Source organism: Scatophagus argus, chromosome 3, assembly GCF_020382885.2.
Source record: "Scatophagus argus isolate fScaArg1 chromosome 3, fScaArg1.pri, whole genome shotgun sequence".
Taxonomy (NCBI): Eukaryota; Metazoa; Chordata; class Actinopteri; family Scatophagidae; genus Scatophagus; species Scatophagus argus.
Window position 1 is genome coordinate 7284404 of NC_058495.1, and position 19373 is coordinate 7303776.

At 40.1% G+C, this 19373-nt stretch overlaps 2 protein-coding genes across 4 annotated transcripts in view; one reads left to right on the forward strand and one right to left on the reverse strand.

Moving 5' to 3' along the window:
* Positions 1 to 5365, reverse strand: part of asic1b (acid-sensing (proton-gated) ion channel 1b) — a 143341-nt gene extending 137976 nt beyond the window's left edge. Inside the window, exon 1 of the mRNA XM_046383155.1 lies at positions 4255 to 5365. Coding sequence (XP_046239111.1) covers positions 4255 to 4616 — 362 coding nt within the window. The 5' untranslated portion in view covers positions 4617 to 5365. The remainder of the gene's footprint in view (positions 1 to 4254) is intronic.
* Positions 5366 to 5372: 7 nt separating this feature from the next.
* LOC124056069 (elastase-1-like) lies at positions 5373 to 19373 on the forward strand. Of its 3 annotated transcripts, none has more exons than XM_046383161.1 (9): positions 5373 to 6094; positions 13160 to 13367; positions 17152 to 17249; positions 17397 to 17497; positions 17943 to 18068; positions 18328 to 18464; positions 18571 to 18713; positions 18938 to 19087; positions 19239 to 19373. In XM_046383161.1, the coding sequence occupies exons 2-9, from the start codon at positions 13340 to 13342 to the stop codon at positions 19248 to 19250; spliced, it is 795 nt and encodes a 264-aa protein (XP_046239117.1). In that variant the 5' UTR covers positions 5373 to 6094; positions 13160 to 13339; the 3' UTR covers positions 19251 to 19373. The 3 variants fall into 3 exon arrangements, with proteins under 3 accessions (XP_046239117.1, XP_046239116.1, XP_046239115.1); XM_046383160.1 differs by having other exon boundaries at positions 5373 to 5619; XM_046383159.1 differs by lacking the exons at positions 5373 to 6094; positions 13160 to 13367 and adding an exon at positions 16758 to 16974.

Genomic DNA, 19373 nt, shown 5'->3' on the forward strand with positions numbered 1-19373 from the left:
TAATGTGGTCAAAGTCATCCAGTGTTACCTTTTGTAACACTGCTGATATGAATTCAGAGCATGTTTGCAAGCTAAGGAAACATGTGAAAGCTTGAAAACTGTGTAAGCAGAAGACTCGCTTCTCTGACTAAGACTGAGCTGATCCAACACTTTTCGGCAGCACACACCATGCAACCAACACCTATTCCAAAATGACCTTTCTTTTTTTAATTATCATGTAATTGCCTTTGCGACATAATAAAAATAAAATGGAGCAATTTGCTTGTAATGTTCTGCACTGCCAAGTGTGACCACAACCTGCAAAAACACAATGATTGATTTTTTTTTTTTTTTCAGCATGAAGGTAGTTAGGGTGAAGTTTCAAGCAGCTCAGTTATAAACTTCAAAGCACCTAAGACAGCCTGGCATCACTGCAAGGGTGGATATTTCCTGCTGCTACCTCCTGAAGCAGTGATGGACGCAGACTCACAGCCACATGACACTTTGTTTTGGGGCCTGAAATCAAGAAGTTTACCACTGAAATGTTTTCTACCCATTCCCAATCAGTGTTTAATTTAAAAGCAGTGACTGTCGTAAACACCATGAGGAACTTTTTGGCTACAAAAGTAGTTCCCAATCCCTTTGTTCTCCTTTCAAAGTCCTCATCGCACAGTACTTTTTCTGCCTCTGTGAGACTGTCAACCTGCTCACAAAGCTTGACTTGTCATAACATAATGCAGGTTACCAATCACTGATTTGGAAAAAGTAAGGGGACATCTCTCCAAAGACAGCACTGAACAGACAGGGCAAAAAATAGTGAAAAAGATGAGAGAGAGTTAATCGGTGGGACAACACTGTAGCTTAACAAACACCACTAATTACACGGGGATAAAGACTTGTTCATCACACAGCTTACGAGATCCAAGTTAATTGCCTCTGCTTGCAGTCCCTTCCCTCATCTGCCATCAGCTCCTTCAAAAGTCAATGGGAGCAAGTGCCACTGCTTTCATTCTTCTCTCTTGTTCAGTAAGAGCCCTTATGTTTTTCAGGTGCATCTCACCTCTTCCAGAAGCTGCTCTAATAAATCAAAAGGTATGCATATATATAAAGATAAGCCAATGTTGGTATCTTAGTGATCTGCCATTACAGCTGACAGTACACAGAGAAACAAATCCACATAGGATGTATAGACCCACTGGTTGAAATCTATACCATGCAAAGCACTAGAACTGCAGCCTCAAGCAAGGGAATCTGTTTCTTTCCTGTAAGGTCATCACCTGTAATATGGATGCATATAGAGGTCACAGAGTGATGATATTCAGTATGAAAACAAGGAATTGGATTTATGTCATTCTAGCCTGTACCACAGAGATACGCTCCAACTGTGCCTTTGGCTGCAGAGCTGTGTGGATCAATATGTTAAAAATACACTGAATAATGTGTTCAAGATGCTATTTAGATGTGCATGTGCGTAACAGATGTTTTATTTTTGCAGTAATCCACATCTATGACTTTTACTGCTGTAGCTGTGAATACAGAGTCAAGGATGGTTATCTGTATTGTACCGGTAAACGTGATCAGAATAAGGTTGGCTGGCATAAAAAAGAAAAAGTGAAGAAAATTAAAGTAAAAAGTTTCAACAGTCAATGGTGAGCTTGTCACGGGTGCCAAAGGACTAAATGATCAAAGCACAGCAGAAAGCAACAAGTGTAAAGGGAGGGAAAGGCAGTTGTGAATCACACACACAGACACACACGTCTCTTCACACGTTGTCAGCAGAGGATTTAGAAATTTACTTGTCTACTTATCCAGTACTGAGATATTTGTATCACATGAATTGTAAAATGATTGGGCAAGGAACTGCGCCAGTGGCATTTTCTCCTTCATTTTATATTAACCACTTAGAAACAGCTCATCCATTATCGATTCCCTGGGGGATTCACATGATGTGTGATAAAACGTGTTCTAGCTTTATTTTATTTTTTTTAAATGATCTAACAACATAGCCCTAACAGATTAATGTTAGGGGTGTATTTTATGTTGTAGCATACAATTTCATAAACACAGCAGCTTATGTACAGTGTGCATTTCAGCTGATCTAAAATGTCACTACATGATTAAACAGCCAACTCTAATACGGAGCCTTTTATCCACTTTTTAGAAAAGCACCTTTCATCTGTACAGTTTTTTTTTTTTTTTTCCAGGCTAAGGTCAGCCCAAGCTCATTTTCACAGAGAGCCTTAAAAGGTTTTGCCTGCTTTGTCCATGTTCTTCGCACACTGCTCAGTGGCCTAGCAGCGACAACCAGTGAGACAGGTGTAAAAACGCTGCTTTGCACATCCATGTGACATATAACATCTCACCCCAGACAAAAATACAGTGCATATATGTTGCCCACTCTACAAAATAAAAAAAAACAGTCTGTGCAATGAATAACATTAACACATTAGCAGCCATGTGATACAGCTACCTGTCTGTGTGTGTGTGTGTGTGTGTGTGTGTGAGAGAGAGAGAGAGAGAGAGAGAGACATCGATTCCCACAATTCCTAGAAAATATTGGTATAGGGAGGCCTTACCTATTTAAGAATGGAAGTTGATTGAGGAGGACTGAGGATGACTGAGAATAGTATTAGTGGTAGTAGTAGTAGCATTAGTAGAGTACAGAGTACCACAGAGTACCACTGTATACTATTGTATTCTACTGAAGTTCAAAATTTTGGTGTCATGACAAACTTACTTAGCACTGCATCTTAATATGTGATAAAAAAAAAAAATACGAGAGATGACCAATACCAATTTAGCTCTAATCTCATATAAATGTATAAAATGATTGCTGATGATTGCTAATCTTTGTCATCATGTTACTCATGTATATCTTTGGTTAAAATGTTCATCTTTTTATTTCTTAACCTGACACAAGTTAGCTTGACTTTACACCAGAAGCCAATCAATTGGCACCTGTGTAATGTTATTCCCTGTTGCTTGGTTTTGACATTCTTCCATTAAAACATCCAAAAGCATAGCATTTTATACCATTTGAACAGGGGTGTGAGTTATCAGTTATCAAACAAAACCACAAGAAGAAACAAACAAGCAAAAAACAAACAAACAAAAAAACATTCAATGTGGAATGGCAACTCTTGCTCTGTTCCTTGTTCAGGGAGGCCCCAGCAAAGATCTGAGGAGATGACCTGTGTCAAATGATTCCCTTTATTAAATTATGTCTACTCACAGACCGTAGTTATGGCCATTGACTTGAATCTGCTGCATTCTGTGTAAGAATAACAAAATATTTTGGATTCTAGTTTTCATTTGTTGTTTCCCATGTTTGTTTATGTAAGTCACTAATAAGAGAACAAAAACCCTTTACAGATTTACTTTGTGTGAGCAATGTGAATTAAATATAAATGATATTGTATGTATGATACGAATTTGATATGATATGAATCCTCAGTAGTGGTAGTAGTGAAGTGTGATATATGGATGTTTTGTGGACCAAGATGTGTTATGTCCCCTGCAATTATTAAGGTCTGGATATGTAACAATAATGCCAGTCACACGCCTGTTGAAGGGATGAACTGGACTTCTCGTTAATGTTTTCAGATATAGTAACAGATGTTTTACTCTCATTTGTGTGGCCAGTGCTACAAAACCCTTCACCCTCTGTAGCACATACAGTGAACATACAGTCACAAGCTGTCATACAGTCCTTTATCATAGCAAAACTAAGGTTGCATTTCCATTTGGCTACTCTAAACCAAGACGAAATTTCACAAAAGTCCAAAGTTCATGTGTAACGCGTAGATTTGAACTGCTAGGCCTAACAAGTAAAGCATCGGCTCTATTTCTCTTCACACAACATCTAAAAAAGGGAGAGCTGGAATTCAGTCAGTGGATTCAGGGATTTAGTGATTTAATGGTTCTCGGTTCATTTAAGTGGAATAATGAATAGCTGAGTTTCTTGACAACTGCAGTAGAAAGTAGTCAAATTAAAATTGTACTGTTTGAGCCAAACGCTTCACACTTGTGACTGTTATCTCATATTTCACAGCGGACATAATCAAATCCTGTATCAACGACTACTATACTCTAACAGATGGATCTCCCCGAGGCGAAATCTTACCATGCAAACACCAAGTGTGCTTGTGTGCTGAATACTGGTTTGTTTTAACCTACATGACAGAAGCCACTGACACCATGTGTACCACCAGGCAAACCTGCTGTGGGCTGCAGGCATTCCTGAACGCATAGGTTACATGGGAACGAGACACACACCTGCCGTTGAGCAAGGCAAGGAGCTCCCCAGCGTGGTACAGGTCGTTGCGTGTCACCCGGCTGAAGCGGAAGGAGTTCAGGTTGCAGAAGGTGACTGAGGGGAACAACATCATCGCAGCAGCCACCTCGTCCAGCTTGGTGACATGGGGGTACTGAAAGTAGAACTGCACCCGGTCCACACAAACCAAAACCAGCACACCAACGGAGCCCAGGAAGAACAAAATCCACAGGGTGCGCTTAATACACATCCGCTCATAAGTGAACATGTGCGAGATGCCATGCAGCGTGGACCTGCTGGCGAAAACTTCAATGGGTGCCGGCTGCTTGTAGTCCATGTCCTCCGACTCTGCTTTGAGATCCATTACGTCCCCGGGATGAGTTTAGATCAGTGAAGTGTATGGGCTTTCAAACGGATGGAACTGGCTTTATAGATAAGAAGATGCTTTCTTAACGGTAAGGAGGTTACTGTCTGCAAGTTCACGCCCTTCTACGCATGTATTTCTCATGCAGTCTGTGTGCGATGTTGCGTCACTGACAGCCGGCAAAATAGCCCGACATTCAGAGCATTTCACAGAATATATGCTGGAAATACCCCTACCCTACATGAAAAAAAAACTTGGAGAAAGTATAGATGGGAAAAACTGGGGTCACACATCCATAATAAAAAAAATCCCGGTGTGGAGCGCGCATGGATAGATGCCCCAACGCTGTCCTCTCCTCGCACACTTCTGTATTATTACCGACTTGATATGTTGCTTCCACGCTGAAGACAGAAAACAAAAAGCACTGGGCCACGTCTGGGGAAAAAAAAAAAAAAGATCGCGGGTGTGAAGGGAGTGAACAAAGTGACAAATCACCTCGCAGAGGAAAATGGGGAAATCTGAATTAGAAATTCACAGCGGCGGTATATTCTCTTTCTGTGCGAGGCAGAGAGTAGACTGGCAACATGGCTTTCCCTGCTGCTCGCATGCGATCCCAGCACGTGCAGAATAATAGATAGCCAGTGATTTCTCACTCCTGAGCGTTTTGAAAGCAGGCGTCGGGGTGTCCTGGGGTTTTCACAGCCAGCATAAACAGCTGCATCACAGAGGAGCTGGGTCTGTCAGGTAGCTGCCTCTGCTTGCTTGCTTGCATTCATTCCCTCCTCCGAGCTGCCTCCACAACAATGCAGGGATAATTACCCTATCTGTTTGGATTTGCGCTGGTTTATCCTTCTTGAAAAACAAAAGTGTAGCTGGACAATAGAGGCAGCTGTCCCCCGAAATGCTGAACGTTATGAATTCAGGGAAAACAACCTCAGAGGCGGACGCGGTTTGTCCGGATCAATTAAATTCGCCCCAAGCAGAAGAGAGCAAGGATAGGACGGTATGTATTTTACACTGGGTGACGAAGCCCAACGTCGGTGTCACTTTACCAATGCCTGTACTTTCCCTGAAGCGACAGGATTGAGCGATTTCGGCACTGACGACACCATGTGTGACTCAAAAATGAACGTAACCTTAAACGCCGCGCGTTCCCTGCCTACGGCGTCCCTCTGAGCTAGCTTAGATGACCTAAAACTAGCTAGCATGAAGTTTTGCTTTCCACCGGTGAAAGTTAGTATTCTCATTTGAAAAACCAAAATTGTGACAAAACATCACATTACGACAGGAGACGTAAAATGAGTTTGTTTACCGGGATTTTAAAGGTACGCTAAGCTAGCTCATTTGCAGTAAGTAATTAAGAGTAACTAGTGAGTGGCAATGGGAATGGAAAGTAAGGCTACTGACAGGAGAGGGGTAACGTTAGTATGTATGCTGGCTCTCAAGGTTAAAGCGGTGCAAGAATTACGATCAAGGCGGTAAATATAATAAGCATGGGGGACACACCTCATACATTACTCAAATATGCTCAGAATGCCCCCCATAATACTGATAATTGGCCACAATATCTGGTCTTTACGTGATTACTCGTATGTTTGTACTTCGCTTCACTGTTGTCAGATTTGCCCCCTGCCCCCCATAACATAACTTATATTTGGCATAACCTTTACATTCATAGTTCATTTCTGGGACTTCATAAGAGCAACACTTTTTTCCCTCTTGAATATAGTTTTTTATGCTGACGTCTTAGAAGTGTTCCCCCAAGTAAAAAAGCTATTTACATTCCTTAGTGTTCCAGTTGGCAAAGATGTCACAATATTTACACATGACTTGGAATGCTGGAGAGGTCTGAAACATAGCATTTGAGTGTGTTTATGCATAATTGTCATGTAGAAACGCTTGAAAAGTTCACATACATCTATTTGCTTACCAATGTGCTGCACAGTCTTGGGGTAAATTCAAAACAGTAAACTGAGTCGGTGCAGTGACAGATTCTGTAAGGTGCAGGAATGAAAGGGGAATTTGGCCCACTTGAAGTGGAAGCCTCCCACTAGGGTACAGGCACATTTTAATTTAAACAAAGGTTTCCAAAAGCAGAGGTCCACATTTCCCTTACACCAGTAATTTATATACAAATGTGCAGACACACATACACACACCTGCAGATACGCATACACACTGGGGCATGTTTATGCATGCATGCATGCTTGAACACAGTTGTACACAGGCTCACACAAATCCCTGAACAAATCTATTTCCTCCCTTGACCAGTTCTCTGTAGTTGACTGAATGGAACATCCAAATATGTCAGAGTGAGTGAGCCAAACACAGGCAATAAGGCAGATGTGTCGCAAGACTGCCAGTGCCAAATCTGTCATAGAAACCATATTGCCAGGAGGCGAAGGGAGCTCACCCATGAAATTGTTCATAATTCGGCCATAATTGCCATTTGCCATAGTATTGACTGTGACAATGTGGAATCTTATATTGATCAACAGTGCTGGGAGGGTGAGCCGTGCTCTGTTCCAGTGAGGCGATGTGAATTGTGGGTAGATACTGTGCAGCAGTGACACTTATGGGTTGGATATTACAGTATATTAAATTACTGAGGTACACTTTGATATCAGGTGGTGGAATATATACTTATCCAAATTTAGCATTTATCATGGTTGTTTGTTATTGTCATAATCAAGCTAGAGTAGCCTACTGAGAGGATACTTCTCTTCATTTACATTATTCTGAAGAATATGATCCCCGCCTCTCGCCCGTAGTCAGCTGGGATAGGCTCCAGCTCCCCCGCGACCCTCACGGATAAGCAGTATAGAAGATGGATGGATGGATGGATGAAGAATATGATCATGTTATGCTCCTCAGAAGTACCGGGATGAACAGGCTTCTTTTTTTAGTCATGCTGATTTGATTCAGCTCTACCTGGATGAACAGGCCTCCCTGACAAAGCCATTTTTCAGTCTACTTTTTTCTTTTTTCTTCTTTTTTTTGTCATGCTGCTTTGATTCAGCTCTACCTAGCTGTCCAGATGCAGATGTGTTTGTGTATACAGTATTTAGATTCACTGACACCAAAGAAGTGGGTCTTTATCTTACAAAGGACATCTTGAAAGCTCTGAACTTGAAAAGAAACGTCAGATGTACTGGCAGTGCCTCTGTTCCATGAATGGGGGATTAATTAATTATACAGATTATCAAGTGGAAGAAGGTGCAAAAATATAACAATCGCTAATGTACGATCACTCTTTATAGCAGTTATCGTAATGCTTTGGTAATTTTTGCATTGTGTGTTTTATCAGTTATCAGGTATTTTGCATTAAGCCTGATGTGTGTCAGTATTTTTTTTCTCTGTGGTTCATTGCTTGATATTATATGATCAAAATGTTAATGAAGCACTGCTACAGAAGTACAGAATTGTTCAGCACTGCCAGTAATTATTAGTGTTTTAATACAATTCATAACTTCAGCTGGAGCTGTGTTAAAGTGAACATGTTTTTTGTTTTTTTTTTGTTTTTTTTTATATTTTGTTTTATTGTATATATATATATATATATATATATATATATATATATATATATATATTTGAATTGTTGTTACGTGAGACATGGTAAATTTTCTCTATTTTTCTCTAATTCTTCAAAGTTATTTATATATATTAGACCTTTGAATGCAATAGGCAATTTTTTTAATGTTTTTTTTTCACCTAGGAGAAAAGCGTTGAGAGGTACTGGGAACAAGAGAGAACAAAATGCATTAATGACAGCTAGCCCTTTGTGTAGCTACACTACCACACAGACACATGAATATGAAAAGTATTCATACTGAAAGTTGCCAGTCGCTGTGCTCTATCTTTTACTGTAATATGTTTTTCTCCTCTATTTTTTGCTGTTAAATTAAGGAATGACATCAACATCTTTCAATGGTTGCTTCTTGAAAAGTACGCATTGATGAATGCATCACCTCATTGAGTTGAGCTGATTTTAGCTTGCAGTAGATGATGAGGCTATACACCACTAGTAGGACCTGCTCCTATTTGGCGGCATTTGCCGTTGCCACATGCAGTAAGTGTTCCCTCCACATCCAAAGAGCATAAAATGAACTAACTATTTAATTTATTGCTGTTTAAACCTGAAACTTAACTGTTTAGGGTAGCAATTCCGGCTCACTCCTAACTCACAGTGGATTTGGGTACACTTACACTTGGGAAGCCATGCTGAAGGGATTGAGATTAGCAATCTCAAAATGCTGGTAGAATCCTCCCTCCATCACATTATAAAAATGACTGTAGGAGGCTTGGTTTCTCAGTGTCTTGTTGTCCACATATTGTTAGAAGCAAAGGGGTTACGGGACAAAGGGAAAACTGACTTTCCTTCAGTGCATGGACAGTGGCATACAGTTGGTAGTCAGAACTAACCAGCTATGAGAAGCTACTGTCAGACTGTTTCTTCACAGTAACAGGTAGCATTGTCTTTCCTATTATATATATATATATTCTATCATGGTCAGGGAGGAGATAGAGAATTCCACACATTTTTAAATCAAAGCAGTCAGACGAAAGCTAGACTGGTGCAGAAAAAACAGCTTTTACACATAATATGTGTTTTGTTGGAAAAATACAATCTACTAAAGATCGTCTTAGAAATTAGGAATTAAAAGCCCAGTTTTACTGCTGAAAACCTGCTGAAAAGAAAAGAACAAGAAAAAAAATGCTAAGTGTATCTGTAAGGGGGTGGGGCTAAACAAGTGGTTGATAACAAACAAAAATGTTGTGTCCAAAGCAGTAATGGCATTATATGTTTAGGTCAGTACTTTTTTTATCAATAGGCCTACATAATAGCTAACTGTTAAATAATAACAATCAGCATATTCTCAGAATGGTATACAGGAGTAGAGAACTTATACGGAAAAGCAGTTCATGTTAGCATAACAAGAGGTTGTTGTCTGTAAGTCTTTGTGAGGTGATTCTCCTTTAATATTTCATTTGGATTACACTAGTGGTGACGGTAAGCTTACACACATGGGAAGATTATCCAATCTCTTCATTCCTCTCCACTCATCTCTCTCGTGTCCTCCTTTCCTTTTAGCTCACTCCATGCAGATTGGCTTTTACTTTGGCCAAGACTACGTGGTGTGCCAAGCAACTCAGTGGGAGCTGGCAGGGAATATGAATACACTCTAGGGTCCCATTGACAAGTCTCTTTAGTTATCATTGGGCAAGCAGGACACAGTGGGAGCAAGAGGCTCTTGACCCTGATGATTTGAGCCTGTTTCCAGCCCAGACCTACAGCCTGCTTTCAGGGAGGCTGTCTTAGCACTGCTCCAGAGGACGACATCATCAAGGTGACAGACAAGGTCTTCATAGACAGATGGTCGTTATATCTAATAATGAAGATCTGCAGCTTTCAGTCTAGACAAATGCATGCTACTCTAGTGGGCAATGATCATTATCAGTCAAGGACGCCTTTATCGACAGCAGGGGAATCCTTCAGTAGAAAGCCCCGATACCCCCAACCTCGCTATGGCTCTTTGCAGCGCAATTCACCAAGATGCCTTCTCCTTCAAGTGATGTTATACTTAGACATGTGCGACTTCGCAAGGGTAATACTTCTCTTCTTCCTCGGCCCTGTAACCTGTTATTATATCCCCACTACATATTTCAAGAGCAAATCATGCCAGGCTGAGGCTCAGCAAAAATTTTACAACCAACCATCCATGCATCTATTTTTCATAGAGGCAATTGCCAGCTTATGCTCTTGAGGGAAATGCCTGCAGTATTCCTTTGCACACCAAATGATAGAGTAATAGTTACTTAGAAAATAGGCGTTATTGCGTTGATTCTGAAGTTTGACATGTGTCTATAAAGTCAATAGTAGTCATTTGAAACTATTGCTAGAAGTCTTAGCTATTATATCTTAAGCTCCTTTGATATCGGAGTCTGGATGGTGCAGGTGAAGGGCGTCGTGCAATGCAATTTGTGGGTGAGGAGGTAGTGTTATCTCATCACTGATATTTCCACCTCTCTTACAGTGGTTGATTGTGTCTCAACATAGGTTATTCATCTGTGTCTTCAGTTCAGTACAACATCAGGTTCTCTGCTGCAAGATTGATCCTGTGCCCCTGGAAGAAAAGTTTTAGAATCACCATCTACAAACTTTGTGCGCTTAAATCCTGGGGTGCAAAAAATGAACGTCATGAGATATTTGGAGAGCTAGTAATGCAAGACCTTTGCACTTATTTTATACTTACTGTGTTGACATCTCAACAAATTCAGGCACCAGGCAAAGCCAGTGAAATGTTTCAGTTAATGTGCTGTTGCAAGTATTTTGGCTTGCAGGCAGATCCTCTTTCACCACTGACATCCGTAACAACGGAGATATATTTATGTTTTATATTTTAGAAACTAAACTCATGATTGCTCTGCTCCTTTATATTTTGACAAGAACAAGCTGCTCGCAATCGCTGCTAATTATGTAAACTGTATGTTGATTACTTGTGAGTTCATTACTGCTATGCAATTTTTAGTGAATGGCTATTTGTCCACAACTGAAGGGGACCAGCATGGGAACTGCACCTCATTCCCTTGCACACAGGCTTCTACTCTGATGAGAAGTGAAAAAGAACATTTAAATTAGCCTTAAGGAGGGATTAAACCTAATGACTTCTTTTCATTAACAACTAATTAAATATTCACAAGCAGGCCTGGCTCTAACCCCTCACACCCCCCCTTGTCTAGGTCTCTTATTTCATTGGTGGTCTGCAGCACAGTATTCTGCTATACTGAGAGGAAGGCAAATGTAAATTGTGTTGTGCCACTGCATGTATGAGATATGGGTTCCTCAAAAGGGACACCTAGTCATGACAGAAATGAGTTTTCATTGAAGATATAATTAAAAATTAAATTGCCAGCAATTACTTTTTATAGATGACCATGAAGAGTGCATATAGTGGGGTAATGAGGATAATATTTAGTACATTAGAGAAAAGCCCCACTGATTTTTTTTCATCAGGGGGCAAGACACCAAATTTGACAAAAATAACAAAAAGATGGTTTAACCCCCATTTGAATGTTCAGAAAAAAAAACCTTGTAGTGCAGCTTGTACATTTAGTGCCGCAAAGCAAATTCCACTGTGGACGTTAAAATTGCACATGTGAAACATTAAGGAACCTTTGTAATAAAATTAATAAAGAGCCTGCTGTTTTTTGTGGTTATGAGGGAAACATTCTCAATGTAGACATTTTGCGATCCCCTTTTTATGATTTACCAGGCAGATTGCTGGCCATATGTGGCCCAATCAATAGCTTTAACTCATATTGTTGCTCTGTAGGTCAGAATGAAATGTACAGACAAGAGCTGAGTAAAGCCCTCCGTAGCTCTTAAGAATGAATCAGCATCTATTTTCAGGAAAAGTGTACCTGCTCTCCCTGTATCAGTCTCCTTGCACTAGAAAAGCAGGGTAAGAAAACATTTTACATCCCACACCAACAACACTGTGAACAGTTTACGAAAGACTTACTGAAAACAGGTTGAATTCTCCTTATTATTATTCTTCTCTTATGTTATACAATGAATCCAGATCTCTATATACATTTCCTCTGTCTATGTTCTTTAAACACGGTTGCAAAAACAACACTGCAACCATCCATGCTCTCATCTTTCCAATTTCATTCCCTTTAATTATTCAAAATTGAAGTCCAAGTTAATTTTCTCCTCTCTAACTTCTGCTCATAGTATATACAGTGGAAAATGATATTGCACAGACCAGTGAAGCTTTGAGATTGCACTCTCTTTCTCCCTGTACTTCCAGTTGTCAGTGGTAAAAAAAAAATGGTTGACAAATACACATCAGAGTTAGAAATTGGAAGTTTGCTTAATGTCAGAACTGTGCTGTTAAACTCACATCATCTTCACACTTCAAATAGTCCAGTTTCCCCACATTAATTGCTCGCAGTATCATATCTTACTCATATGTTGCCTTTGGTGGTTTAATGTGTTATGGCAAAAATGTGTTAAAGGTATGAAAGAATTTGACAATTCAGTGCAGTGACATGTTAGTCTTCAAATTAGTCTTATCAGAGTACACTCATTCAAAGTGACTGACGTTCTCTCTGTGTAACAGTGCTAATTGACATATAGTTATTCTCTCTCTTTCCCTCCGGGAATAATTATGTTGACAGCCAGTGACAGGTATAAATGTGCAGTGCAACAAAAACATGCTTGACAAAACAGCTGCACAAGCTCCCCTCACTGTTGTTTTAATTAGATTTCTATGTCACACGGATACTACTATACATGATGCTTTTTGCTTTCAGTTTCTCACTATTTTATTCACATTTTACACTAAAGCTATTTTCAAATGTTTATTTCTAATTGGACCTGGTAATTTATTCCTGTTTTTCCAATAGGGAATTTTAATGAGCATGTAAAAGGTGACTGATCCTGAAGGCCCTGTAATCGCCTAACCACTGTCACACACAGGATGAAGCAACATGGTATGTCAGTTTTTAATCAGCTTCCTCTTCCCTCTGTCACTCAGTGAGGAAAGCTTGGAGCAGCAGCATGCTTTTCCACTCCAGCAGACTCTATCACTGCTGCAACTGAGGGCCAGGACCCAGCAGCACGGCTGCAGCTGAGGCCAGGGAAAAGGAGGAACAGTGGAGAGGGAAGAGGCAAGCTGCTAGAGGTGAAAGCAGCAGCCGCAGGAGGACAGAGATGGATGAGCAGTACTCCACAGGATCAATCAGGTACTCGTAGCCACAGCAGATCATCTTTCTCCAGCAGAGGTTAACACCACCTCATCCCCGCCCCCCCACAAACCACACTTCCCCGCAGCCTATATGGCACCTTTTTGCTACATATATAGGGAGATGGCTGGTTGAAAGAGAAGCGAGGAAGGAAACATGAGATGGATTGTGAGCTGGTGGGGAAGCTAGAGAGAGTGAGTGAGGTTGGGGGGTAGGGGAAGGATGCATTGATTGTTTTCACTGTGGCATAATTGCAATTAAAGGTTGCAAACAGTCCAGTGGATCAGTTTCTCTGCTGTCACCCAGCAGGACGCATGGCAGCATTGATGCATCCCTACACATTTTCTCAGCCAGCAAGGAAAAGTACTAATACACTGTCAGTCCCTGTAGACTGTGCAGATTAGTGCCATGTTGTGCAGTAGTTTAGCACTGCAACTTTGTGTGTGTTACCTACCAAGGAAAGTATTATACACATATAGAGAGGTAGTAGTTTCTGTATGTGAGACTGAGTGTACATACAGCCACTTTGTCTGCGTGGTTTTGTTTGGCGAACATTACAAATACACATCAAGAGCAAACGAGTTCTGTGAATAAAGGACGTTTTGATAGAGTTTTTAGTTTCAGGATGTTTGTTAATTTCTTAGACAATTGAGGACTCTTGTGCTGTTGTGGCCCATGAAGAAAGAATGCAAAACAAGTAATTTTGTAAGTGGACAAAGTAACAATTTGTTCAGCTCAGGCCACAAAAAATCTGCAGATTAAAACTCCACTTCTCAGTATGGTTATATTAACAAGTGATGAAAATAACTATTGTGTGAACAGGGTCATTACAGAGATGAAGCCAGACTTGTTTACCCCCCTCAGATCTATGCATTATTTTAATGTCTTGTAAGCTATAGTTTTGGTTTTAGAGCCCGTATTTTTTCTGTCTGGCTCGTGCCTCTGTTTAACATTGTTTCAACAGCAGCAGGTCGCTATTTTCAGTGAAAAAGCTTGAACAGCCTACTGGGCAACAGTTTACTCACAAGTATATTAAATCAGCTTTTTAGGTTGATGGTATTATATGAGTGTTGTGTTAACATGTTCCGCAGCCTTCAAATGGCCTAAAAATATTAATTAATACTGCTTTAAAGGCACACTCACAGCAAGTTCTGGATTCCTGATGATAGTGGCATCACATGGCAGCACTGACAACAGAATTTGCTGGAATGAATGGCTGTACACTAACAGCAAGGGTCATTTCTAATTTTAATGGGTAAAACAGTTTGAGCTGTTCAAATAATGCCACACTGACATAATCAACAGTTACTCTGTGATAACCCAGACTGACTTTCTATCATAGACCCAATCAGTGCATCCCATTAATTTTTTTGGAACCTCAATTTCCTGCCTGTGTGTGTGAGACATCTTTATAGGAACCAAATCGACTATTCATTAATGAGGGGAAGCTGTATCAAGAGCAAACATCTTTAATTAACGCATCCCCAGCACTTCCTGTCTTTGATCTCCACATTTGATTTATGCTTCTGCAAGAAAATTTGGGGTGGTGGAGGGGTACACAAGCAGTTTGGAGGGGGACAATGACGCTCAGTGAGAAAAAAAAATCAAAACTGTGGAGCCCTTGTTGTTCAGGAAGTCCTGCAGCATCACAACCTTTTCCCTGTATGTCATGGGGCCTGCTCAATTACCAGTCAGCAGTGCTATCTCTTTAATAGCCTGATAAGGCAATAATCCAAAATCCACACAATTTTAATGACTTTCTGACTAATTAAAGCCTTCCCATTGTCCATAAATCTATTGTTGAAAATATCAGCGTGGCCAGTTAAGAACAAGTAAAGGGCTTTTAAAAAGTATTAATATATACACATCTTACTTAGAGACTTACTGTGCATAAATCATCAAGTAATCCATCTGTGATATAAATGTTCAATGTCAAAGGGGTCAGAGCAAAGAAGAGAAGAGAAATCCTCTTAAACTCAGTTCTCACACTGGATTTAAAATTTTTCCATTAAGAACGTAGAGTTTGACTTCATTGTCAGATTTTTCATTTTAAATATCAGCTAAGTACTGCATCAAAATCTGCATTTAAAGTGGATTTGTATTAAGATTTGGGTGTTGAAACAGAAATCCCAGGACTACATGCCATGCGTTTGTCTCCTGTAAGATACCAATGCCTGTATGTCATGTGTCCCTGTGGCCAAGTAGAGATTCAATGTGTTTGTTAGTCTTCAGCACCATCTAGTGTTGGGCTGTAATCTTGTGGTAACAGAGTCAGTATTATAGACACTAAGTAGACATATGTCCCAAATCATAAATTGCTCCAAATTAATAAACAGTTGCAGGAACAGTTGCACTGATTTTGTACTTTTGATATTTTTACAATTAGCAATAAGTAAGTAATAAGTAATCATCAAGTTACAGCCATTCAGTCAATATGCAGGAACTGAATATAACCACATCAAAAGACTGAAAATCATTCTTTATTTATTTATTGAATATTAATAAGTTGAGTATAAATCTTTCTTTACATTCCTGACTTTAAAAATATTTGCTGTAAACAACATACAGAATATTTTGTTTTGAAATATTGTAGAATATATACATATATATGTAAAGTTTTTCTTGTTTTATTAAATAGGCATTTGGAGGAGAATTTCAACTTACTCGAATGTTCCTTTAGTGCTTGAAAATGCTACAATAACAGACAAAAAACATTTGTGCACACAACAAAAACAGAATGTGTCATTTAACAACAAAAGAGGATTTTTTTATATCACATATGTTAAATATAGCAGGGTACCTTCATTATATGTCGCTCCAAGTTAGCATGCACTGTTTCTTGTCTTTACTTCCTCTCAGAGACACATTTGAAACAACAGAAGGCACAGAAGCATGTTGTCTCATGTTTGTTTCATAATTCTTCAAATGGATAATATGAACATATATGTCAGAAAAAAACAAAACAAAACTTGCACACTTACATCAGATGATCCATTTCAAGGTTTCACATTGGAAAGTAACAAGGATTATCTTTCTGTGTTTCCATGAAATACCACTTTGAAAAGTTTGACTAAGGACAAATCTAACATCCATATGTCCAAAGATGAAACTGATATTGTGTCAACCAACTGATATGATGTCTACATATCAGTTGGTTTACACAGGTGTAAGGTCAAACAGTCATCATTAAACTTCTCTGCTTCGGGCCAAAAATTTGCCTTTTTTCCCCCCTAAATACTTGTCCAAAATAAATGTGGTAAACTTTATCAAACATGATAAATATATAAATACCCTTCTAAGGCCTCTGAATCACTGTGACTCATGACAGGCAGTGATATACTTGTCTGTCTACGTGTCATTCTGCATTGTGGACCACTTTCTACTGGTCAAAGAAGGAGGTGTGTGGTAACTGACTGATAACACTGGGTGAGACAGACCACAGGTGCATAGTTGGCTTTTGTCACAGGGGAAAGAACAGCCATGCAGAACCGGCGAAGGTCGAGTTGAGGTATAAAAGAAGGAGGGGAGCATTTGATCCATGTAGAAACGTTCTGACGTACTGCAGACATGCTGAGGTTTCTGGTGTTGTCAAGTCTCGCAGCCATGGGTAAGAAAATGACAGATGTGGATCATTAATTATTGATCTCTTTCTGTCTTATTCACTCTTTCACCCTCAGTCAGTCACTCTCTCTGTCATCCAGTCAGTCACTCATTTTTAGCTCAGTCAACACTGTGGAGCTCCACATACTCTATCAGTACACTCTCGCTGCTTATGTTTTGCCAGTGCTGGCTAATTTGGAGCCCCAGCCCAGGTACCTGGAAGACAGCTTTGAAAGGGTCGTGGGAGGTGAGGTGGCCAGTCCCAACTCCTGGCCTTGGCAGGTAATCTACTGAATAGAAAAAAACAGAAAACTAAGTGCAGTCTTTCTGCAGAAAATGAAATCATGTTCAGGCACTTTGCAATATCAGATTTCTGAATTACACTTAAGTATGTTTTCACAGAAGCCTCGTCTGTTTTTCCCCTCTTAGATCTCTCTTCAGTACAGATCTGGCAGCAGCTACTACCACACATGCGGTGGAACCCTGATTGAGAGAGGCTGGGTTATGACAGCTGCTCACTGTGTGGACAGGTAGCATAATGATTAGTGTGACTAGTGCCCATAGGCAATGTTACCTGGTGGTGTTTCAGGTGTAATTGTTGGCAACAACTTGATTAGCTACAGCTTGATTAGCCACTCTTATAACAATACTGATTTATTTTGGTGTCTCTAAATGTCAGCAGTGTGAGGAAACACCCTCTTTTATAACTGCTCAGGAGGATTCAGCCAATTCAAATGAAAGAAATCTCCAGACAAAAGAAATCAAAACATAAAGGAAATCAAGAGTCGTTTCATGGCATGTTGAGATCTTTATTTATTTATTTATTTTTACATCAGTTTACTGCAATGAGAGTTAATAAGACTTTTCTGATTGAAATGAGTAATTTGAGTCGCGGGTGTATCCAGTCATTCATTGTTAACAATATCCCGTTTCTCTTTGCTTCTTTTCTTTTTGTTTGTTTTGAAAAAATCGTAGCAGTAGGACGTGGCGCGTCGTCCTCGGTGACCATGACCTCTATGTCTCCAATGGCAGAGAGCAGGTCATTGGTGTCAGCGCTGTTTACATTCATCCCAAGTGGGACTCCAGCAGTGTGGCAGGAGGGTGAGGATTCTATTTTGCTTTTTCAGGATCTTATATAATGTTTTAAAGGGAATCCATTTCTCAAATATCTTTGGGTTTAACCTGAACCAAGCTAAATATGTTCTGCTGGTATGAGGAAAGATCAATGAGGTTATGAGGTAAGAATGTCGCTTTAGAGAGTGGTTGTCTTATCCACAAACATAATGTCTTCTGCAGGAGTGCAGTATCCTCATTATGTTTTTTTGTCTCCTCCTATTTGAACCATGGCTCTCCACCTCAGGTATGACATCGCCCTACTGCGTTTGTCTTCTATGGCCACTCTGAACTCTTATGTCCAGCTGGGCTCTCTGCCTCCCTCTGGCCAGGTTCTGCCCAACAACAACCCCTGCTATATCACAGGATGGGGACGCACTTCCAGTGAGTTGATCATGTGATCCCTCTGCAACCTGGGGGTTGATATCATTCTTGTGGTCTGTTCTGTAAAACGCACGGTATCTTACCTTTCAAATTCCAACCCTTCCAGCTGGTGGCAGCCTGTCTGCCCAGCTGAAGCAGGCTTTCCTTCCTGTGGTTGACTACAAGACCTGCAGCAGCAGTGACTGGTGGGGCAGCACTGTCAAGACCACCATGGTGTGTGGTGGTGGTGGTGCTGAGGCTGGATGCAATGTGAGTCTCCTCCTATGTGATAAAGACATCTCAAAGTCCAGTTGTAGACCACGTATTTGATTTGAATTGAGCTTTATTATTTGTCTGGTAATGAAGAATTGAAGTGATCAAAATGCATGCAAGTGTTTTAGTGAAACACACTCTCTAGAGCTCTAATATGTGTAATTTATATTTTCTTTCACCACTTAGCCATTATGTCCACTCTCTCATTAATCTCCTACCAGGGTGACTCTGGTGGCCCTCTGAACTGCCTTGTTAATGGAAAATATTACGTCCATGGTATTGCCAGCTTTGTTTCTGGTTATGGATGTAACTACCCCAAGAAGCCCACCGTCTTCACCCGTGTCTCTGCCTACATCGAATGGATGGACTCGGTCAGGATTTGGTTGTTAGGATATGTCTATATTAAGGATAAGCATTAAATAACTCTGTATCAGTACAGGAATGTGTTTTATGGAATTTAATGTATCTGTACGTTACATATGATGTGTAATGTGTAATTGCTTGATTCTTCTGTTTTTTCAGATCATGGCCTAAACAGAAGACTCTTCTGTGCTGGAGCACACAAAGACAGAGAGTGCCTCGACCATGTTTTCATCTGCAGTGGTTCATCACTCGTCTGGTCTCATTCTACCAAAAATAAACTTAATTAAACTTTGA